The sequence below is a fragment of the Lepisosteus oculatus genome, chromosome 9 (assembly GCF_040954835.1).
Source record: "Lepisosteus oculatus isolate fLepOcu1 chromosome 9, fLepOcu1.hap2, whole genome shotgun sequence".
Lineage (NCBI taxonomy): Eukaryota > Metazoa > Chordata > Actinopteri > Semionotiformes > Lepisosteidae > Lepisosteus > Lepisosteus oculatus.
The window spans coordinates 42,701,651-42,725,481 of record NC_090704.1 but is presented as its reverse complement, the minus strand read 5'-3'; the positions used below and the strand labels follow the sequence as shown (position 1 = coordinate 42,725,481).

Below are 23,831 nucleotides of genomic sequence, written 5' to 3'. Positions count from 1 at the left end.
AGAAAGTAGTGGCAAAGAAATTATCATCTTACAAATTATTATTGATTATCAGAACAGACTAGTACTGGGGAAGGAGATGAATTTGTTAATTTATGACACTAAAAGAACAGATTGTAGCACATTTCATACTTATCCCACACACTAGGAATAACATCATTTCTGTGAAACTGAGTAGAGGAGAAATATTGAGAAGATACACAGATTCCATGATTGCATTAACATCCAATGAAAGAAATAGTTGATATGTTAATATGATAAAAAAATGCATTATAGTTGTACTACATTCTTTGAAATTGACTATACCCCATTTTACAGTATGCACCATTAAATTTAACAGGTGCCCTACATACTGTACAGTACATGCAAATAAATGATAAGAAAATAATGTCCCCTTGATCTACATGCTTTTAAGAAAGTTAAAAAGCCACTACTTTCTCACACCCCAAATCATTTTAAGTTACAACAGTCTGTCCATCTACATACTGTAAGTAGGTATAATATTCCCCTTTATCCAAAAAAGCATTGCCTGTCTCGAGGACATCTGCCTCACTTTATGCCACACCCCTTCTTCTGCAGCTTCAACCAACCTTCAGAACTGAACACGCCCAAATATCTCCCGTTCCTATAACAGGCAGTCCAATTAACCTATCAGAGCGTCGGAATCCAGAAGCTGGGGTTGTGCGTTTGCCAATCCCAACATGTAGTAGGCGGGGCTCCACTGTTTGCTGGTTGCTACAGAGAATGTTATGCTTCGTTGTCGGTTGCAATAGTTTTTTTTCTGGTGTTGGTGGGGTTGACATGGGGTGTCTTAAACTTATCCAGTTGTTTTGTTGTAATGTTTGAGAGAAGTGGTTGTTTATAGTGGTCTGTGGTCTAATGCGCAAGGTAGTTAAACGTGGCAAGAGATCAGCCTAATGAGAGAAAACTGTTTTAGCATTGTTTTTGATCTATCAGAATCACGTAGTGTGCCGTTGTTTTCAGCCCCTACTGCTATCACCGAAAGGAAAATACTTTATGTTAAAGATGTATACAGTACGTTGTGTTTTTAATTGCGAATGATGCCAGGCGTTTTATGTTGACCTTAATTTTTTTCATGCTTGGAAGAATTTAACGTATTTGCGCTTTGTAAAGAGCTATCAGATTTCGTCTCGGTTTTCTTAACCGAATCTTAATCATAGATTAATTTTCTAAACCCCTCACCCTTTCTTAAAAAAAGGTAATGATTTTTTTGGGGGGAGGTCAGAGTAGCACTATTGTGTAGTTACTGAATTGTTATTGCAACAGTTGTACAGTTTTTTTATACCTGTCAGCCAAATCTACGATTTCCTCGCTGCCTGCTTTTGAGACCTGGACAAGGTAAGATATTAAACTTTAATTTGTATTTTGTTTTATGTATTATAGCCAGGGTATGTTGTAGTATACGTCTGCCGCCGTCCTAAGGCATTTTTTAAAATTTCTTTACGCCTGTTTTTTCACACGCACATGTATTTAGTTTGTTGCCATTATCTGCTCTTAGAACAAATGGTAAACTGATATTGTACGAATAACCTGTAAAGTATGTGTTACTTCACCATTGTGCAGTATCACATACACGTTTTAGGATAGTGGAAGCTAATTGATCTCGGCCTGTGTTCAAGGCAGTTCTTGAACAGCAACCTCAAAACATCGCCTGAACTTACTCTGTAGTGTAACTTCTGAATGGTGGCAGGTTTTTAGCTTCTAATAGTGTGATTCTTTTGACCGTCTGTCTGTATATTGCTGGACATTTTAATGTTTCTTTCTTTTCTGACAGAATAACAGTAATGTAACACTGCATTTCTAGAATTATAATGGTTGTTTTTTTTTTTAATTTCCAATGACTCTAAAAAGCGAACAGCCTTCTGTTTGTCAATACATGTTCTGTTAAAGATATGGGGGATTGTGTGGCATTTCTGTAATGGCATGCGGCCAGGCTTGGAAATGCATGGGAATTAGCCTAGCTATCTCTTGTTTCCATCCTCTTTCTCTCCAATAGCCCATCACTGACAATTTTACCATTTCCTCCAAATGTTCTGCCTTCCTGGAACAGACATCATTGGCATCTTCAAGGTATTGGCAATGAGGTCCAGAAGCCATACACCCACATTTGGAATCTGTTTTGCTAGTCTAATTGCCTATACAAGATCTAAGGCAAGCACCAATTTGTAGAGGAAGATCAGTTCAAACCAGTATGTGGAAATATGCCTCTGCATATGCAGGCCCCCATTTTGGCAGCTGCAATGCCCAGAATATAAGTTCACGTGAATCAGCTACGGTTTGTAGTTTTGCAATGAGAAATGTTAAGAAAACAAGCGTGAGCTTGTGTGGATGTCAGTGACTGTAAGATGTTCAATGCTTATAAAAACTAAGAGTTTACATGCAATTTAAAAAAAAAACTAAAAGCAGTGTGCAATATTACATACGTGATATGCATAACAGAAGTAAAAAAAATACACTGTAAACATAACAAAAAATGTATATACTGTAGCAAATCAAGATTTAAAAATGTCCACAGTTGCAGAGTCTCTAATGAATGTGGGCAGCAGGTTCCGGTACTGTGGTGTTGCACAGGGGAAGGTTCTGTCACCCAACGTGTGCAGCCTTGTTTCAGGTGGAATAAAAAAAAAAAACTAAACTAAAAACTAAACCTGCAGATCTCAGATTAAGTGTTGGCCTGGAGTGACAGTTAAATGCCTTATGTTTCAGCTGGAAAATCTTACAAAATGAACTATTTTGCACGTTTTGGTGTTTTACATCAGAGCACCATGGCTCATGTTGGAGATCTTCCATTCCTCAACACTGTGAAATTAAATCAAGCTATAGCTGTCTTCTATCTTATTCCAGATAACTGACAATCAATAATTAACAATCAATATACTGGTTGTGTGACTGCACTGTGGTGGAGAGGGTCTCACATAGGGTGGTGTTGCATTAGGATTTAGAAATTCTAAAGGAACATCTTTAGATTCAAGTCTTGATGTCTTGTTTTGCTTTTCTATTGATTCCCTTAGATTGCTCTGCCACACTGAATTAGCAGCAATAATATCTCTTTAACACTGTTGCCTGAATGCTTAGTGCTTTGGTTACAAGTTAAAATTATTTATTTAGGTGCAGTCAAGGTGGATGATGCTGTTTCAGGGAGGACTTTTTAAATTGCATTAAAATGCATTAAAATATTAGCTGACATTTAATCCTAGAATTGATGCCCATTTTCTCTGAGCATTTATGAGAGCCTCACATTCTCACAGGCAGTGTCTAGAGTGCTAGTTGCTATGGGTAACGGTGCAATGAGGAAAAAACATTTTGTTTAAAGGCATACTTGAGCCTTCTGTTTAAGAGAAGCAGGGTACAATGTATAGCATATTGCTCCTTTGTTACGTGACTAACATTTGAGCTTTTTACAACTGAAAATCTAAGACTGAAAAATAGGATTTTGGCTTGTTTTATTGCATTTATTTTTAAAGTTCACAATTAATTTTCCCCCAAGGTATAAGTTGTTGCAGAATGCAATAGAATGCCAAGTCTATAAGTGTAATGGGTCAGGTTGTGTTTGTGTTGGCCGGTTGAACTGGCACTTTGTTTAGAGTTACACACGTTTTTGTCTGAGATAAAAGGCAGACTTGTTGAGTGGCCCTGGCCTGTTTTTGTATCTGTGCAGGTGTGTGAGGATGCACACTGCCCGCAGCCCCCCATCTCTACCTGGTAATGCCTCTGTGGGTGCAGGCGACGCGCTGGATCTCAGCCTCACTGGTTCTCAGCTCTCTGTGTCCCGCCGGCCCAGCAGTGCCTTCCAAGCCAAGCACTTCTCCCGCTCCGTCTCCCTCGCCTGCGACAGCAAGGGCAAGCGCAATGCCCTGGTGAGGAACAGGCCAGTGTGTCGGGAAGCGCTGGAGCGCAATGCAAAATTAACCAAAAGTTCCAAGAACCCCATCAGCTTGTTGTTACCTCTCTTTCCAGACTGAGGCTGGACTGGCTAGCACTCGCTCCATTAAGAACCTGCGCAGATCTAACAGCACTACCCAAGTCAACCAAAGACCCAACACCTCTGTCAGGTACATTCTTCCAGAGGAGGTTTGCTTCCTCCCTGCACCCAGCCCTCGCAGTCTTTAACTTTTTGTTTTTGAACGTGTTCTCTCAATCAGGTGCTGCACGTCTAGTAGAACAATCCAGTTCCTTTGGAGCCGAATATAGGAGCATCAATGTAGATTATTTAAAACTTTCCTTGGTGCTGACCAATCCTGGATCTTCTGTTGGTTCATTGACAAAGTTTGCATGGACTGGTTCTTTAATTTGTCACAGGATTTAGATATGGGGTTCAAATTGGCGGTTGTCTGAGAAAGGTACAGCCACATGACTGGTGGAGTCAAAGTTTTTGCTCATCGAAAAGCTTTTGTTTTCCACTTGGGTGTTTTTAGTTGTGTTGACGTTCTGGTTGAAATTTTGAGCAGTTTGTTTTCGGTTTCTGAAGTGACACTTAGTAGTGCCTCAAGCAAGCCCAGGCAGATTTAAATGCAGAAGGCAGGAGTGTGTGGATTGACTTTGGAGCCTAGGATTCTTTGCTGAGTAGGAATGTGTGTGGGAGCCAGGGAGGGTTCAAAATGCTGAGCCATCCATAGCCTGAAATGTGGATCTAGGCTTTCCAGTTGATCCTTTGACTGGAGTTTGTCCTCCAACGGCAACAGCTGGTGCTGCAGTCAGACAGATTCCCCTTTGCAAGGACAATAGCCATTGAGGAGCTTGGCTGTGTATAAAGGGCTGACTGGGGACTGTTGTCAGGGAGCAAGCCCTGGGCAGCAGCATGTATTGTATGAACCTAGAGGGGGAGGGTTAGAGTTAAGTTTGATGAAAGGATGCAAATTGAACGGGTAAGTTTGTGCATGCAAGGGCCTCATTGTCCAGCAGCTGCCTCTGGTCCTGAAATCTCCTGGGGCCAAAGAACAGGGGGCTTAAATTGAGGAAAATCCCTGTTTCTTCACTTTATTGTAAAGTTAAATGCAAAGGAATGTGTTTTTTCAGTCAGTGCTGTTGAATTCCTTTTTAGAGAGCCAGCTGGCTTAGTGAGTATAGGCGCCAGCACAGATGCTATAGGAACGACTGTTCTGTTTTGGGGGCGGGGGGCATGTATCTGCATTCATTTGGATTCAAAGAGAGGCAAAATTTGAATGTTGAGTAAAAGGTAAGCAGAGTATGTATGTATGCTCTGATTTGCAATGTACATGTAAAAAGAAGCACCACATGGTAAAATGCCAGAAGGAATCATCATAAGATTTATATGTATCTGAATGTGTTTATGCATTTGAATTCAAGCTTTTTCTTAGAATTCCCTTTCAGGTTATTTAAACGTCTCTTTCCCTTCAAGCTCATATTATTATATAGATTAGAGATATTATTATGAAATAGTATGATGAAATATTATTATTAACATTATGAAACTGAGACCTTAGTATAACATTATGAAATTGAGAGTTTAGGGAGTGTAAATTAAGTTATATTACAGTATGTTAAGTATTGCTTAAAATCACTGCAGATCAGGGAATTTCTATTAATTATAGGCATCAAATGTCAAATGTGAAAAGTAAAAGCTAGTTAAATCTGTCTCAGAGATCAGTTTGTTGATCTTACTTTTACATTGCAACACATAACAAAACTGAACACTTTCTTAAGGCAGATGTGTTATTGTGGTGTGTTGCAGTGAGGACCAGTCGGATGATTTCCTGGCTTTGTTTGACAGCAGTTCAGATGGCAGAAGGAAGCTTGCCAGCCTCAGCAAAGCCTCCCCAGACCGCACCACTTGGAACATCTTGGTAATTCAAATAACACTGGAATCCAGACCAAAGTTCTGTGGGGGGAAAAAGCACATTATGGATCCTGCAAGGATTGTGTTTTTCGTCATTAATGCAAAACGCAAAACATTACTGATATTTCTTCTCGATTTCGAATGGTAACAGGTTAATTGTGTACTAAAAGTTATGTAATCTTGTACTGTACATTTAAAGTGTCTTTTTTCTCGTTATACTGTATATGTCACCCACATACATTACCGCGCCTCTTCTTCATAGTCTTAAATATTAATGTGGTGTGCTGTTTTCTCTGTTCTAGGATGACCAGCCTCGAGCCTTCCCTACACCTGGCAGTGCTCGCAGTACCAGCACCGTGGACTCCCCTGTGGGTATGAAGAAGAGAGAGGCTGGTATCGCTCTGGCTGCCAACTTCACAGCCAACAACAGGTCAGAGCTGCTTCTGTGCCAGTCAGGTGTAAACGTGCTCCTCATTCTCATTTAATGAAATAATAGGTGAATAAAATAATTCAGTTGTCCATCTCATTGATTTGTGTAACATTCACTTATGCTTGGACCTTTTCCATGTTCTCAGAGAGCTGGTGCCAGTGTTTATCATTTACACAGCATGGTGTGAAATTCTTGCCACACCCTTTTTTTTGGCATTTATCTGAGGCTTTTTTTTCTTCCCTCTCACTGGTTCAGGAGCAACAAAGCAGCAGTGGGGAACTCTGTTACCACAATCCTCCACAATAACCACTCTGACAAGACATTCACCCCAAAGAGCTCCAACCAGAAGCCATCCCTCAAGTGAGTTGCATTATCTCCCTCGCATGTCCCTACAGACTTCTCTAGAATTATTCCTGAGAAAATGGAAGCCCACATACTTCTTATCTTCTATGTCTTTGTGAACTTTTAAGAAAACCTTAACAGGCATATTGAAATTGTGTTTACAATTCTATTGAGTAACCATTGTATATATCATGTGAGTCAGGTTGAAGTGTAAATTGTTGATTAAGCAACAAAAATGAGTGACAATAAATTGGTAAACACAAGCTAACCATGGTTGTACATCTTGTGCCAGGTAATCCCTTTATTTTGTAACAACGCAATTAGATTGCATCATCCCCCTAAACTGCTGGAGTTAGTCTGCCAAGATTTTCATCCTGTCTGCTGCAGTGTTTTGTACAATAACGCCATCTGTCTCCCTGGTGTTTACATCAGTAATATTATCAAGGCCACAGTCCATGATGAGGGCAGTCTTGAGAATGGGTCCTTGACCAAGTCCCAGAAGAACTTCTCCACCAATAACAACATGGCACTCGGCAGCCCCACCCACCTGAGGAGACAGGAGGTGACGGAGGAGGAGGCTGAAAGGTGAAGTCAGTCAACCTCAGAGCTACCAAATAATTGCTGCCAGCCATGATGGTTGGTCTTGCGGCAATTATGGTGTCCCTTGAATCTGTTTTAGGTATTGTTTCACTTTGTATAATACAGGTGTGTTCTTGAAGTTGGCAAAAATGAAGACTAAAGCAGCAATTAAATATGAAATAAATGTATTTGAGTAAATATATATAGTTACACTGCTTACAGTGTAAATGCTGTTTGCTTGGTGAGTAAAACAGAATTACTTGAGAATCTTTACATCTAGAAGACCAATGTTCTGGATTGCCAGTAAAATAATAAACCTCACCCAATAAACTTTACCCAACACCTGTCCGCTTCTCAAACTTGGTCAACTATCTGACTAATGTACTTCAGTGGGATTAATATCGGAGTGCTAAATCTAGCTCACTTCCTTTTGATAAGGGTTCTTGTTGAGTTGCAGAGTGAGAAATGTACTAACGCCTTGCCTGTCTGTCTGTGATGTCACCAGGTTTATCCAACAGGTGAACCATGCAGCGGTGACCATCCAGCGTTGGTACCGACGACATGTGCAGAGGCAGCGCGCGGGTGAGGCGGCATTGAAACGGCTTCTTGCCACCAAGAAAAGGGTACGCCTCACTGTTTAATCTGAGATTTTGCTTGGCTCTTGATTCAGATGCATAGGCTAGCTGAGATGCTGGTTGTGCCTATGGCATTAATATTGCTGTGTTAAGTGCCTTAACCTCTGCACATAAGAGCATTGTCTTATGTCTAAGGTTACTGTTGTAAGGCATTACAGTAAGCTGACTACATGAGCAAGGCTGTGAGCTTGTATCTGAAATGTTCAATAAATTACAGGAACACAAACTGTTTTGTAGGAGATAATACAGTCTGGCAGATCTTCAAACAGTGTATAACAATTGTTACAAACAGTTATAAGCTGCAAAGCAAGGTGCATGGATTCCAGACTCAAATAAGTGAAAATGTACAGTAAATGTACTTAAAGTAAATTTGTAAAATAGAATAGAAAGCAGTTTTATTTATATCTGGTTTCAAAAGTTTCAAAACTTTGGTTTGTGGTCTGGGAAACTTTCCACTTCACTTCCATCTCTGTGGAAGTAACTGAAAGGAGTTTATTTCTGTGGATACAATTTTGTTTGCATAAGGTAATGATTGACCTTCAAATGTTTAATGAATTATGATGGATCTTAATATCTTGTTCACTTTTCTGCTTTGCTTTATGATCTTGCAGGAAAGGGAACAGAAGGCAGAGGAAGGGAAGACCCAGGAAAAGAAGAAAGAGGAGGACCGGAAACAAATTCGGCAGGAGAAGGCTCGATTGGCCAGGCGAGCTGCTATACAGGTACAGCGTGACTCAGCTGTAGGAATAGCTCTCTCTGCTCCTTTCACATGGAGTTCTTCAGGTTTGATTTCTAAAAGAAAACGGGAGTCCACATGTTTTAGAACACGCATTCTTCAGTTTTTACTGTTCGCATCTAGAGCTTCAGTTGCAACCCTAGTGGAACTGGTCTGTGTAACGATTTGTGCGTCTTGTGCAGGAGCTGCAGCAGAAGCGCGCTCAGCGGGCTGCAGAGGCCCAGCGTGTGGCAGAGGAAGAGCTTGAGGCTATGAGGCAGAGTGGAAAGGTGGGCCGAAAGAAGCCCACAAAGACGTCTCCTAGCAACAGGAGCAGCAGCTCAGCCAGCGACATCAAGACAAAAAACACAGGTGAGGGGCGGAGGGTTCCAATTCACAAGCCATGCTGTTCACAAGCCATGGTAAAGGCAGGAGTATCATGTTGGGCTAATAGTGTTTTCTAGAGATTTGGGAATTCTGATTGGTGTATTATCAGCCGAATAATCTATATACTGGCATTTTAATCTTAAAAGGCACTAATACCATATGCCTTCAAGATCCTAGTGTACGTTTACTGTGATTGTTAGTATAAAAGCTTTGAATTTAATGTCATTCTGACTTTGCCTTCTTTTCTGCTAAATTCAGCTCCAGTAATTTGATTTTTACATCATGAAAGAATCCCCAGATGAACTCTTTTTTTGTAAATTTCTCTTACAGATGCCAATGTGAATGTTCCAGCTGAACTCGATGACATTTCCAACCTGCGAGCTGGATCCCCTACAGACTCCCCCGGAAGAGGGTCTCAGTGCTCACAGGTACCCCTCTGCACTGTCACCTTATCGATTACCCCTCTACTGAAATACGTTGTCTGCCTTTAGTACTGATGCTTACCTTACTGTTAAGATACAATGGTGTTGATATAGAAGCTACTGTAAATGGTTTGATGATATTAACTTTTTAAGTTTTCTTTAAAGCAGATGTGCAAAAATATTTTCCTATTACTAGATCTGCAGTATATACAGATCTATTAGCATTAACACTTTCTTTTACTTTTTGCTGAGTCCAAACAAAACTTCAGAACATCTCAGAACCCTTATATTTCTGTGGGTGTTAACATGCCGAGTAACTAAGACAGTGTTGGCTGTACTCTCAGCAGGAACTTTTACATAAAAGAATGAGCCAAGAGGAGCCGCAACAGGGGGCACCATCAAGCATAGCCCAGTCTAAAACCACATTGAATGACCTCCTGGACACTCTCAAACTGCTGGAAGAGGAGCCTGAGAAACTGCCCGAGCCCAAGAGCTACAGGAAGGACAAGTACTCCTGGATTGATGAGGTGAGACTCCGGAGGCACAAAAACACTATTATAATGTGAGAGGTGCACCAGTGTATCCTCATGTAATCAACTAATTCTTATAATATAAATATATGTGTGATACATATAATTCTCAAAATAATCCTCATTCCCTCATATAATGTTTTTTTTATTGTCCCCTGGGGATGAATATATTATATATATCAAGTATTCATCTTCAGGCACAATAGGTCTTCCTAACCTCCCCTGTCCCCTCTCAGGATGTAGACAACTCCCTGACACTAGACAATTTGGAACGCCATGGCAAGCTGAGTCAGCCTGCTGCCCTACCTGATGGGGGCGCTCTGCTGTCAGAGGCCAAGCTGCAGAGCATCATGAGCTTCTTGGATGAAATGGAGAAGTCTGAGCAGGAGCGGCCACGGTCGGTCACTTCAGGATCACACCGCGAGGTAAACTAGGACCGAGATATGGGGACCGGGATATGGGGATATGGCAGTGGTCTTGGAGAAAATCCATCTGATTCCCCACTGGGAACTGTAGAGTACCTAAGATATGCTCTCACAAACCTGTTCTCCACAGGTGTTGCTTTCTGAAGAGGAGCTCGCTGGGGTGGAGCAGGCCTCAGCCACTGCTGCAGAGGTCACAGGCTCCATGATGAGGCTGAAGCTGGAGCTGGAGGAGAAGAAACGGACCGTCAACATGCTGCAGACAGCACTGGTAAGGAATATAGAAGGCACATCTGACCAATGGCACCTTTTACTAAATATTGACCATCATGAACACCGATCTCTGATCTGTGATTCCCAACCTTGGTGCTGTACAGACCTATATCTCCTCATTCTTTTTGAGTAATTAATCAAAGTCTAATTTAATTTAGTATTTGGGATTTGTTTTAAATTTTGCTTTCTGCTCTTAAAATTTTGAGGAGGAATTGTTTTTGTCAGCCAGTCCTGATACCAGTTTCTGAGGTCTTTGGCAGAAATAAAAATAAAAAAACTCCACACATTGTGGTATTTTGATATCTTGGAAAAAATATGTTTAAAGTTAGAAAACTTGAGACTGAGTGTAGAAAAAAGTAAACCGAACTTTAAGCGGTTTAAAGTTTCACTACATTACACTAAAAAGTAGATTGTGCACGTTAATTCTGGATGGGTCCCCTAGCACCAAGGTAGCCTTTGTCCTGTCTTTGTCCTGATTAGAATTGCAGTAAAAAGGCAAAAGATTAATTTAAAAATCTTTGTATGTTTTATATATATCTATCTATCTCAAGGAACATGCCTGCTGCACTTTGTAAAAATGAGTCAACTGAGTTCATGTACTGAATGTGAGGTGTGGTTTGTGAATCCTGGCATGACCTCTCCCAGGCCCAGCAGCGAGAGTTGACAGTTCGTCATACCAAGGAGACAGAGAAGGAGCTGAATCGCAGCTTCCAGCTGCAGAAGGAGCAGTATGAGGCCACCATCCAGAGACACCTGGGCTTCATAGACCAGGTACAGTGGAGTACCTGGTCCATTTGTTTTAATGTTGGAGCATAGTGATATTTAAGAATAAATTCAGTGATGTGCACATTATGTCAGTATGGCAGGATATGAATATGGTGATACTTTGCAGAGTTTATACGATACGATTAGCAGAGTATTGGATTATAGATATCTGCACAGAACAGAAAGTCTAAAATGAGGAGCAAGGCTGATCAAGTTGAGATTCACAGTTGTAGTTTAGAATAGTGAACGATATTACTAAGGAATTGTAATAATTGTATGATAGTAACAATTAGACATGAAATTCCATGTAGCTAGTTATTACAGCAATAAAGTTTTGAACTAGACTTATTAGGTGGGTTGGTTTTATGCTGAGATAAGGAAGTCTGCCTTATGGACAACATAAGGAGGCAGTTCTTCACTTATCCAAGAGTGTTCTATGTAGTGATCTATGCAGGATTGAAATTTCAAGAGATGGACAGCATGTGATCTGCAGATGGTATTAATGTTACTGCCACACAGGTGATCTCCTCTCCTTCTCCCCCAGCTTATTGATGATAAGAAGGCTTTGAGTGAACGCTGTGAGGGGGTGATCAATGAGCTCAAGCAGGTGGACCAGAAGTACACAAAGAAGATTGCCCAGATGCAGGAACAGCACGACCTGGTGAGTTCAAGTACCTTCGTGTGGACTGGGAAGGTGCAGGTGAGAGCACTAGAGGGCAAGCTTGAGTGTGACTGTGAAAGTGTGTGCATTTCAAAAATTGGTGAATTGATTAAGTTGGTGGTTTATGGGTAACAAAATATGCTTTTTAATTAAGGATGCAGGTTTTTGAGTGAAGCACATGTGGTCTGCCTTTCAATGTGCTGTTGAATTATAGGGCTCCCTTCTTGCAGGCATTTCCTTCCTTTTTCTCTGTTGCAGTTTCATTTTAGCTGTGGGTTCTGTGCATTGTCTTTGTGCTGAACTTTTTTTGGTGCTTTATAAATGTGCTCCTTTTTTCTTACAATTTCTGGCTCTCTTTTCTGGCTAGGTGTGGCACATTCTGGGTCCCTTGTGTGAGGTAACACTTTTTCATCAGTCTAACTTTATTCTAACATTTCAACTTCTCTTTGTGTTTCTGTCACCTCTGGATCTAGTACATTTCTTGTGCCATCAAATCTGGAGACCAGCATGTGAAATTAATGGATCAAATAGCTTGATTTCAAGTTTAGTATTTTTTTTTACAGATACATTTTAAGGAGTTTTACCTTAGTTACAGTCTTTGTTGTGGTTGGATTTTTTTCCAGCTTAATAAACTACATTTAAACTTTTTTTTTACCATAGTCTCTTACTGTTTGCAGTGTTGTGGCTCTTCCTTCCTCTGCATTTTTATAGGGTCTTTGCAGGAAAAGGTTATCGTTCAATAGAACAAGGTGGCTCGGATTATTTTGAACAGTTATGCAACTCCAAAGGCATTCCCTACTGAGTGCCATTGATTAGAGGCTTTTAGGGATAAAAATTACTTTGAAACCAATCATTGCATTTTCTTCTAATAAGTGCAGAATGAACATAGGTGCAGTTTGTTATGAAAAGGACTTAAACTCAAGCATGGTTTGCTGTTATTATGTATGGTATGACAGATTTGAGCTGGTGGTGCTGACACTAACCTTGCCTACATGCCCTGCTGCATTCAGTGTTCTCGGTCAACAGCCTGTTCGTTTATCATGAAAGCAGTTTCATCCATGTCTAACCCTGCATGACAATGTAGTGAGGCCTTGTGGGTTATCAAAACTAACATGGCATTGGGAGCCATGGTTTATAATAGCAGCAGTGTTACAAAAGTGTTTTTCATTTCTTCCCTGAGAAAAGCATGTCTATGTCATTAATCTTTTCTACAGTATGTACATTTTACCTACAAGAGGGGGCTCTTTCTGAGAGTGTTTTAATTGCTGATTCTGTTTTTTTTTTCCTTACTGATGTCTGTTCTACCTGTCTTTTCAAATTCTCCCAGGAGATTAAAAAGCTGAAAGAGCTGATGAGCGCCACTGAGAAGATACGAAGAGAGAAATGGATTGATGAAAAAACCAAGAAAATAAAAGAGATCACAGTAAAAGGTCAGTCAACATATTGGGAATGGTCCTTGGTGGTTTCTCAGCATTGATTTGTTGGCAGGACGAGTCATTGCATAAGATGACCACTGGTTTAAATTCTGTCTGTAGGGAGCTGGTTGATTGGGGATATTTATAGCTTTTTGCATTTAATTGACTAGAGAACACTAAGAGGGTAGACCAATAGAGAGAAATCTTACTGCTCTGGATTTTGACAGTTTTTTAACTCTTCTTGTCTGAAGCTTTGCTTTATGTGTGGTCTTGAGGAATTTAATGACATTTAAATTGGGGATTTCAGGAGAAGAAAAACTGTGTGTGTTATCAGGGCAGTATTTATCTTAGAAAAGGTAGATTGAGATTTTAAGAACACAAAGGAAACCCTAAACATCAGGCAGCAGTATTGCTCTTAGTTGACAATACCCCTGCTTATGAATGGGTAGGGTGCATTGAATTGAGAGCCACATGGTCCAGTATTCCCTTGCTATTTCACTGTTAAATAAAAATTAATTTACAGATTAATTACGGGCTTACATTCTGTAATTTCTCCAAGGTTAATGAAGTCGAAGAACTGTTCATAGCAATATGACTCTAGCCATTGCACTGCTGGTCACTAGGTGTCACTGTATGCTGCGAAGACGTAGAAGATCTATCAAGCTGCAAACCATTAAAAGATTAACAGCTGGTCAAAACCTACCTCAAAAATAAAATTGACAAATAAGGCACATTCTGTAGCAAGTTGAGAACATTTTTTGAACAATTTATGCCTTCAGGGTTTTAAGACCTATGCTGGTTTTACATTTCTGGACAAAGTAAAGAATGGGGATTTATGTTTTTGAGGCAGACGGTGTGAGAGACAGTGGAAACCGTTGCACTGGGCAACTAATGAACTGTAAGTAACATTTAAGTAACAAGAAGCTGGATGGATGTAGCATTTTCTTACTGTTCTGCAGGGCTGGAGCCAGAGATCCAAAAGCTAATAGCGAAGCACAAGCAAGAACTGAAGAAGCTGCGCGCCGTCCATGAGGCCGAGCTGTTGCAGGCAGATGAGCGAGCTGCCCAGAGATACGTGCGACAGAGCGAGGAGCTCCGCCAGCAGCTCGAGAAGGAGAGGGATGAACAGTGCCAGAGAGAGAGGGAGCTTGCCAAGCAAAGGTCAGCACGTAATCTGCAGAGCATGCACACCTGTTCACGCAGGGCGGGAGAAGACAGAGAGAGAGATGTCCAGTGCATAGAAAGAAAATAGACCTTGAACCTGTTGTAGGAAGAACAATTTTTCCAGAAAGAAACTTACCCTGGTTTGGCAGATAAGTAAGTTCCCACATGTTCTCTGAACTGTTTTGGTGTGATTAGTCAAACCAGCTGCAAAGCAACAAGACATTTGCAAAGGGATGCCTTTGCAAGTGAGTGATCTAACCAGTACGCCCCACTGCAGGTATGAAAAGCAGCTGCAGGAGGAGGAGCAGTCCCTGCAGCAACAGCGGAGGCGTCTGTACAGTGAGGTGGCTGAGGAGAAGGAGAGACTGGCACAGCTAGCTTCCAGGTGGGGAAGGCTTACATGGGTGGTACTGTACAGAATGTGCAAATATTTAGAATATTTGTCTTCTAAATTACTGTTCCTTAATGTTTTTATTCGGTGACAATTTCCATTTGTGCAATACAAATTCATTGTGATGCCAGATCTTGTTTGTCTGTCATGAACGGATGTCGGCACAACTTGGAAATACACGCTTCTATATTCTAATTGCTCAAGTCAGTGAAAATAGAAGAACATATGCCTACATCTTCCCCATATTCATATTCAACACTGACTAGAAGCCAGAAATCTGGTTTGCTGAAGTGGGTTCCTCTGAGTTTTCCAAAGAGCATAGTGAAGACCTCCAGAAACCTTGGGTTTTCGAGTGCCGAGTTGAACGTGCCTGCATAGAGACGGCTAGAAGGCCCTAAGAAACTAAATGCAAGATAATTGTACTTTGCTGCTGCCCCCTGTAGGCAACGTGCTGAACTGGAGGAGCTGAGGAGGCAGCTGGAGGAAAACAGCTCCCTGGCAGGACGGGCACTGCGAGAGGAGTTTGACAAGGCACGTGACGAACAGGAGAGGAGGCACCAGGTACCGTGGCTTTGGCTTTCTTCATCTGGAAGAATAATGTTACCACAGATCATGTTTTTTTGTTCCTTCCATTTCTAATGCTCATTTTGTTGAACCCGTTTTTCTTTGCCTCTGTCTGTTCAGGCCGAGATGAAAGCCCTGAAAGAGCGGCTGGAGATTGAGAAGCAGGCCTGGGAGGAGAACTACATGAAGAAGGAGGTGAGCGAGCAGGACCCCTGTCTTTGGCTGAATTTCCTCTATGATTTGTGTTTTCAAATAACAATCCCTTTTGAGTTTTTTACAGTGCCTTTTCATTTAAGCCTCCAGTTGTGTTTTCTGCAGTCTTCAGCATGTAATCCTGTTTGGGAAACCATGTAAATAAGTTAGACCTATGTACAGTATTTAAGCTTGAAGTGTTGTAATGCAAACTCCAAACATTAAAAGTGTTGCTGTGGCAACAGGGGCTTTTATTATGGTGTACTTTATATTTTATTAGGTTGTGCTGGGCCTTTTGTGGAGTACATAGACTGGGAACTTAAACATCAGGCTATAAGTGATTGTTTTGTTTTTTATTATAGTTGCTGAATGACTTCTAAGATATGGGAGAGATGTTTGCTAGATTACTGACTTTGGATTCTAGACCTTCTCAAGTATTTAATCACACAGTAAAATACATTCGTTTGCTGAGATGCTAGCTGGTGTCTTTCATAGTTCCTAGTGCTTGTCACCTGTATAGGTTAAATTCTCTTTAAACGGCTCAAATATGTGAAAGTCTGTAAAACTTTTCCCGACAACGGGAATTTCAAAATTATTTTTCCTAAGTTATACCAATCAGACAAAGAGTATGTGCACTTCAGTGTTTACAGATAGGACTCACTTGTCTTGAACACTGTTAAAGAGCAGAAGGGCCCAGATTTTGCAGGATATGGAAGAGATACAAAAACTATTAGATATAAAAGGAGTCCTAAAGGACCAGTGTAAAGCTGAGAATTTTTTGCCTAAAAGTTTTTCATGACAGCCTCACCCCTCCAAAATCTTTGTAGTATCATTGGGCATCTCTCCCTGCAGGAGGCGTGGCTTTTGAGCCGAGAACGTGAGCTGAAGGAGGAGGTGCGTAGGGGGCGGGATAAAGAGATCGAGCTGGCCATTCAAAGGCTGGAGGAGGAGACCAGTGGCGCCAGGGAGGAGTGTGAGAGAACTGCTGAGAACCGGTGAGCACAACAAAGGGATAGATTATTGATCTTGTGAAATCTGTGGGAGTTAACAAAAAGGAATGCCTTAGGAGCAGTATCAGTAACATGTTAGAAAGCTAAAAGAAACAGAGAGGTGGACTTTCTGCTGCACCGTGAGAATGTGTGTCTGGGATTAGACACACATTATTCCCCATAATCAAAAGCAAGTCTAATCCTAGAATTCCCACTGCTGTACACCCCCAGTTAATAAACTTTATTTTTATTTTATGTAGCACCTTTAAAGGTGGCATCTCAAAGCGCTAGTCCTGCTGGGAGAGGGAGATGGGAGCTCAACTGAACTGGCAGGGGGCACTATGTGATCTCCTGTCACAGCCTGAGGAGTAGTCAGAACATTATTAAGACAGGCTATGTGTTGTACGTTGTATGTAAATGTCCTGCGAGGTGTTTATATTGTAGATGTCGCTAGATCTTGTATTGTACTGCATGTGCTTTGGCAACACTGTAATATAACAGTCATGCCGATACAGCTGTTTGAATTTGAATTTTGAAGGTACCTGCCAAACCTTGCTTTCTGATCGATGCACTTTTTTTTTAATCCTGTGCAGTAAAATTCTGGCCTTATTTTCTTTAAATTGTTTTTGACCCATAAATGAAAATGTCCATCCCTGTGTATATTTTCATAGTCCCGTCTTCCCCTTTCCTTGGCCAGCACATCTTTTATATCTGGTGCAATCAAACAAAGATTTCCCATCCCAGAGTTGTTGGCCTTTCCGGGGGAAGGTGTTTGTTTGTGCTAATGCAGACGCCATGGTGTTCGCGTGTCCAGGGTGAAACGCGCGCGGGAGAAGTATGAGGCTGAGCTGCGGGAGCTTGAGCGCTCCGAGAGGAGCCTGCAGGACAGGAACAACGAGCTGAAGAAGCGTCTAGGGGAGCTGGAAGGAGAGGTCATCCGCCTGCAGGGACTCCTTCAGCAGAAAGAGCAGGAGGTGCAAGACATCACCCAGGTATAGAAGAAGGGTTGGAGCTGCATGATCTAGATAGTTTCAGGGTGGTGTAGGGGCACTATTGGTATTGCCTGGAGGCAGTCGTGGTCAGAATTTCCATTGTCCCTTTGCATCTAATTCAATACCTGCCTTGTCTGATTGCTTTCATTCTTCTATGACATTTTTTTCCTCCATTTGTCCTCTTACTTTGCTTATTCGGGTTTTTTTCCCCTTCTGACCAGTCCTCTCTGTCTTCCTCTTTTTTTTTCAAAACTTTTACTCTTATTTTTCGTCGCTTTTTCCCCTTCTCTGCTTCTGTTGCTTTCACCCCCTTATCAAGCCGTTCTGTGGTGCACCAAGTGCTAAATAAAGAATACAGTGGGATTGTAGTAAAAGCATAGGTGAAAATAGCTGTTCAATTACTGTGCAGAAAACTATGCAGATGTCTCTTCGTAAACCTGATTAACAGCTTGGTCTAACCCCTGGGATTGTAGATCAGAGACAAGCTGGCAGAAGAGAGGCGCAGCTTGGCCGAAGTGATCCGGCAGGAGTTCGCTGACCGGCTGGTTGCCACAGAGGAGGAGAACCGCCGGATGAAGACGGAGGTGTCGGAGACGAGGGCGCGGCACCGGCTGGAGGTGGAGCGGGTGACCCGTGAGAAGGAGGAGGAGTTGGCTGAAGTGCATCAGAGGTAATTTGTCATTTAAGATTAAGCACTGTCATGGCTTATTTATACATTTCTTACATTTGTTTTCTTAAACATAAATGCTGTACCCTGGCAGTAAATAAGCTTTCTGGATAGCTGAATTTCTGCCTGATAATGATGATTTTTATAACAGAGACTGAGGGACACATGTGGCTTTAATTTATCAGTAACTAAGGTGCTGTCTCTCTTTGTGTAGGGTGAAGGCAGCCATCCTGAAGAAGGAGGAGACTGTCAATAACTTGCGAAAGCAGTATGAAGTAAGTGGAGAGCAGGTCCCTCAGTAACATTTAACAATCTTGAAAAATTAAACTTAATTCAGAATGTGATCGGTTTGAGTATTTACATTCAATATAAACATCACAATCTTTTTCAGTCTAACACAAGTGCCAGGTATAATTTGCAATGAGTTAAGTTTTTATGCCTGATAACATTCAGGAAATCTCATGAGATCACAAGGAATTGACCTATTGTTGATCAAATGGAAACGGTAATGTTGGGCTGCCATCAAGGGTTTCCCACCACTTAAATGCATCCTGTTCAGAAAAGTGGAAAGAAAGACCTGCTTCTTAAGATTTCTTCAGGATGGAAACCTCCAAACCTTATCTGGGTACTATGGCAGTTATATCCATCTTTCTCTGGTCCTTTCTGCAGGCTGCACTGAAGAGAGCAGATCACTTGGAGGCTTTGTTGGAGCAGCAGAGGAAACAGCTTCTTGGCAAGTGAGAAAAGAGGACAGTGTCTGCTTACGTCACCGTACCATCTGACCAAAGGGAGATTTTCTTTCCTCCCCTAATGCGCAAAGTGCATGGACCTTCACAACTACAGTTAAAAGAGCTTCATCACTCAGTGTGGGACACTTGTTCTGTTTGTGATGAGTTACAGGAAGTCAGAACTCTGCACAGAACGATGCTGGAAGGGAAGCTATCCTTGGTAGTTAAATACGATACAACTCTATTTTCCTGTAGCTGAAGCAGGAAATGGAAAAAGTGCGCTTTCCACTGAAGTGTGGTGGAAACAGCATGTGCTTATAAAAACGTATCATGGGCTATCATCCCATGATATACCCTGCAAATTCTGTTTTAAGTTTGAAGCATTCTTCTTTTTTTGGTTTCATCTCTTCAACATGACGTGTCAGTGCAGTCTGCTTCTCCAGATGTCCACAGCAGTTTAGTGCCATTATTAAACTTTCACAGATAAAGTTTTGGTTTGGTTATTGTGAAGATTTGCAGTGCTTTGGTTTAAAAATAAGCACAGTATGTCTCGGAAGTTTTTGTCAGCTTTTAAAAGTCTTGACACGTTTCCCACAATTACGATTATTTTGGAGCAGCCTAACTCTCCAGTTCATTAGGGGAGTTTCTTACCAACATAGGAAGACTTCTGTAGCTTTCTCTACAGCGTTAATGGAAGAATTTAATGTTCTGTCCCCCATTGCTGTTTTATTTATAAAGGGAGGTATGAAGGTTATTTAACCTGTGGCCCTTCCCACAATTTTATTGCACTCATTTCCTTAATTATTTAATTGCTAATTAGCAGGATTAGTCTAGCAATTAAGCCAGTTGTATGTGTTGGTGTGGATTGGAAAGGGCATAAATAGAGTAGCCCTGATCTGTAAATCGTAACGGTTTTGTAGTGCAACAACTTTTTTAATCTTTTTAAAGTTATGAGGTGTTGAATGAATATAAACTGTTGTACAGTTACAATAAGTGATGGAAAAGCAAAAGCTGGGAAGAGAAGGAAAAGGTTTAGGAGGTGTTGATATTCGATAAGGAAAGAAGGGAATGAAACAGTTAATTCTTTTGCAAAGAGCAGGAAAAATCTCAAGAGCCTCAGCACAGACCCACTCATAGCAGTTATGAGTTCATCTCAGCAATTCACCGACGCACTGAAGCTGTTATAAATATGGTCTTTCTTCCCAACATGTTTTTGTAACTGGACCTATAATTGTTTATTAGGTTTACGTGGTGCACTCTTACATGAATGCAAAATCACCGTGCAACACTGCACAAACAAATCCACATACCCTTTTTCTGTACGCTGTACCTTTGTTACTGATTAAGACTTCCAAGCACAACAAGGTAACAACTGTTAGACGCTGTCATCCACAACCACCATTCCTAGAAGGCATAAAATGTGAATGTTACAGACACGGCTGTCTTGTTTTACTGCTTTCCATACTGTAAACCTTAATTATAACTAAATGTTAAGCCAAGTGTTTTCCGAGACAATGACTGTGAAGACTTAAAGAAATTGTCACTTTTTTTAAAGCATAATGAAATTGCCTTTTCTCTTCAACTGTATTGTTGTTCTGAGCAACATGTAGTGCAGTGGGAGGAAATGAAAAAGTCTTTGTTTCTGTGTTGACTCCGTCATTGTTTCCCTGCACATGCTCCACCCCTTTACTTGCAAGAAACAGGCATTAGTTTCCTGTTGAAGCCATCATGGGCAAAGACAAAAACATTCTCTCAGAAACAGTTCTGCTTTCTATATCTGAAGCTAGGCTTAATTTTGTTTTGAGTGCAAGCTTGTTATTTCATTAGTATTTTTCTATGTGGACTTCTTTTTGTATAGTATGGTATGTGACAATGTGATATAACATGCAAGTACTTTCTGAATTAAATTTTTTAAATTATTTTTTAAAGCATTTGATGAGTGCTCCTTGTGTAGGAAAATAATTCATGAATTTCCAAGAGTTTTTATCATTAGATTTGTTTGTTTTACATGCATATGTTTTGGTTTGAGGAACATTTCAAATCTGATGAGTGGAGGGATTCAGAGACTGCTTTTTGAACTGTGCAATTGAAACCCCAGCTCTGGTTATGGTTAGCATTGCCACACCACTTAGACATTTAGGACCAGTGGTTTTTTTAGTCCTATCTGACAAGTCTTTTTCAGAAACTCTCTGGGGCCTTGATGGCGCACTGCACCACGCGGTAATTGTATTGTAGAACTGAGTCGGTTGGATAAAAAGTTGTTACCAAGCATTATTGAATGTCATTCAAATGCAAGTGCATCTATCTGTGGTCCTGTCTGTTTCCCATTGATTCTTTTTGGTTTGGGGAATATGGCAAAATCCTGTGCCGAAAGAAGTTCAGATATAGATAGACGAAATGCTCAGTTGACACCCCAGGTAGGGTTAGGGTTAGCATTCACACACTATCTAGGCAAGGTTTAAGCTCAGGGCTTGGTTTTTGGCCCCAAGTTAGGTTTAGAACAAGTGGTTTTAACCTCCAATCTGAATTTTTTTTTGCAGAAAGGGGCCTAGATGTTGCCGTGCACCACACAACAATTGTATCCCTAAACTGAGTCGGTCAGATAAAGACTTACGAGCAAACATTATAGAACATCTTACGTTTGGGGGAGCTTTTATCAATGCCTTTGTTTGTTTCACCTTCATACTGCTTGGCTAGGGTAAAATGCCCAAATCTGAGGCCTGGAAGGCTGCAGATACTGATTGCGGAATGAGTCAGTTGCCATCCATACTTGGGTTAGGATTCACACTCTACTTAGACATGTTTTTGTGCTCAGTGCTGCGTTTTGTGGCCCAACTCAGCTTCGGAATGAGGGATTTTTGTGCTTCCATCTTAACATTTTGTCATCGGAAACTTTTTGGTGCCTGGATGGCGAGGTGCAAGCCTTGATAAATATAACCCATAAACCATGTCCGTCTAATCAAAATTTGCAGCCAAACATTATAGAATCTAATACATTTACATAAGGTTTTACCGATATTTTTGATGGTTTCACACTCGTACTGTTTGGTTGAGGGAACATGTCAAAAACCCATGTCCAGAGGACTTCAGATATTGATTGCGGAACATGTCAGCTGAAACTCCAACTAGGGTAAGGTTCAGCATTGCCACACTACTAAGGCTTTTTTACACTCACTGCTGGATTTTGGGGCCCACATCAGAATTAGGATGAGTGCTATGTTTCTTTAATTTTGGCTTTCAAGACTTTGTGCAGCTTCTATTGTATATTGACCCGTTAAGCAATTGTACCCCAAAAAATGAGTAAAAAAAAAAGTTCAAGGAAACTTTTTCTAATGAGTAAACAATGTAAATTTGGTCATTTTGCAACTAGAAGTATAACTGCGGTCAGCATTTAAGGATTTTTGTCACCCTATCCCTGCTCAGGCCTAAAATGGACATTTGTTTAAACAATGTTTTTCAGCTGATTGAAACAGTGGGTAAAGAAGACAGAATGTGGAAAAATAGGAATTTCCAAGAGTTTTTATCAGTAGATTTGTTTGTTTTACACTCATATACTGTATTTGTTTTGAGGAACATTTCAATTTTGATGAGTGGAGGTCTTCAGAGCCTGCTTGCTGAACTGATCAGCTGAAACCCCAGCTAGGGTTACTTGTTAGCATTGCTACACTACTTAGACATTTTTTACACTCAGTGCTGGATTTTGGGGCCCACGTCAGGTTTAATATAATGAAAATGTGCTTCAATCATCAATTTTATTTTTTGCAGCTTGTATTGTATGTTGCACTGTTCAACAATCATATTTTAAAAAGGGAGTCAGATGAAAAGTTTTAAGCTAACCTGTTCTAATGAGTAAACAATGTAATTGTTGTTAAAAGTGCAACTAGAAGTATTATTGCAGTCAACATTTTTGGATTCTTGTAATGCGAACCCTGCCCTGGCCTAAAATGGATGCTCGTTTCAATACCATTTCAACAGTGTTTTACAGGTAATTGAAAATGTGCGTAAAGAAGACAGAATGTAAAAGAAGATGAGTTTCCAAGAGCTTTTATCAACAGATTTGTTGGTTTTGCACTCATGTTTTTTGGATTGAGGAACATTTAAAATCTGATCTCTTCACAGACTGCCTGCTGAACTGCACAGTTGAAACCCCAGGAAGGTATAGAGTAAACATTGTCACACTACTTGGGCATTTTTTTATGCTCAGTCTTGCAATTTAGATTTAGAACGAGTGATAATTTATTTTGCTATCTTCAATTTTATTTTTTGAGACTTTTGGCTCCTTGAATTGAATATTGCAATGTCTAGCATTTTGTATCCCAAAAGTGAGTCAGATGAAAAGTTTGAAGAAAACCTGTTCTAATGGGTAAACACTTTTAATTTTATCATTTAAAGTGCAACAACACGTACTGTGTAATTGCAGTCAACATTTAAGGGTTATTGTAATTCTAACCCTACACTGGCCTGAAATGGATGGTCGTTTAACGTTTCAGCTTGCTGAGCTACTCAGTTGAAACCCTAGCTAGGGCTGAGATTAGCATTCCCACACTACTTGGATGTTTTTTTGCACTTTTACACTAGTGCTGTATTTTATGGCCCAAGTCAGCTTTAGAATGAACAATAATTCGCTCATGTCGTCTAGTTTTTTTTCCAAGGTTTTTGGCTGCTCGTACTTTATATTACACTGTTTAGCAATTGTATCCCCAAACTGATTCAGATGAACCGTTTTAAGAAAATGTGTTCTAATGCCAGCAGC

The 23,831-nt window shown here is 40.7% G+C and overlaps 1 protein-coding gene across 5 annotated transcripts; it reads left to right on the top strand.

Moving 5' to 3' along the window:
- Positions 1-726: 726 nt before the first annotated feature.
- cep131 (centrosomal protein 131) lies at positions 727-21,006 on the top strand. 5 transcript variants are annotated; one of them, XM_015356717.2, is made up of 28 exons: positions 727-1,356; positions 2,069-2,088; positions 3,677-3,875; positions 3,976-4,070; positions 5,711-5,822; positions 6,118-6,245; positions 6,501-6,605; positions 7,020-7,172; positions 7,672-7,789; positions 8,413-8,523; positions 8,720-8,888; positions 9,234-9,331; positions 9,670-9,852; positions 10,092-10,280; positions 10,411-10,548; positions 11,196-11,321; positions 11,860-11,976; positions 12,344-12,373; positions 13,304-13,406; positions 14,351-14,552; positions 14,833-14,940; positions 15,390-15,507; positions 15,631-15,705; positions 16,555-16,697; positions 17,506-17,683; positions 18,157-18,353; positions 18,565-18,625; positions 19,020-21,006. In XM_015356717.2, exons 3-28 carry the CDS (start codon positions 3,687-3,689, stop codon positions 19,089-19,091), a joined length of 3,318 nt encoding a protein of 1,105 aa, XP_015212203.2. In that variant the 5' UTR covers positions 727-1,356; positions 2,069-2,088; positions 3,677-3,686; the 3' UTR covers positions 19,092-21,006. The 5 variants fall into 5 exon arrangements, with proteins under 5 accessions (XP_015212203.2, XP_015212202.2, XP_006635230.3 ...); XM_015356716.2 differs by having other exon boundaries at positions 2,015-2,088; XM_006635167.3 differs by lacking the exon at positions 2,069-2,088 and having other exon boundaries at positions 9,673-9,852.
- The last annotated feature ends 2,825 nt before the right edge of the window (positions 21,007-23,831 follow it).

Coding starts and splice junctions, on each gene's coding strand:
- cep131 (XM_015356715.2), top strand. CDS start 3,687: ATGCACACTGCCCGCAGCCCCCCATCTCTACCTGGTAATGCCTCTGTG. Junction 7,173..7,671: donor ACGGAGGAGGAGGCTGAAAG/GTGAAGTCAGTC, acceptor TGATGTCACCAG/GTTTATCCAACAGGTGAACC. Junction 15,706..16,554: donor AGAACTACATGAAGAAGGAG/GTGAGCGAGCAG, acceptor CTCTCCCTGCAG/GAGGCGTGGCTTTTGAGCCG.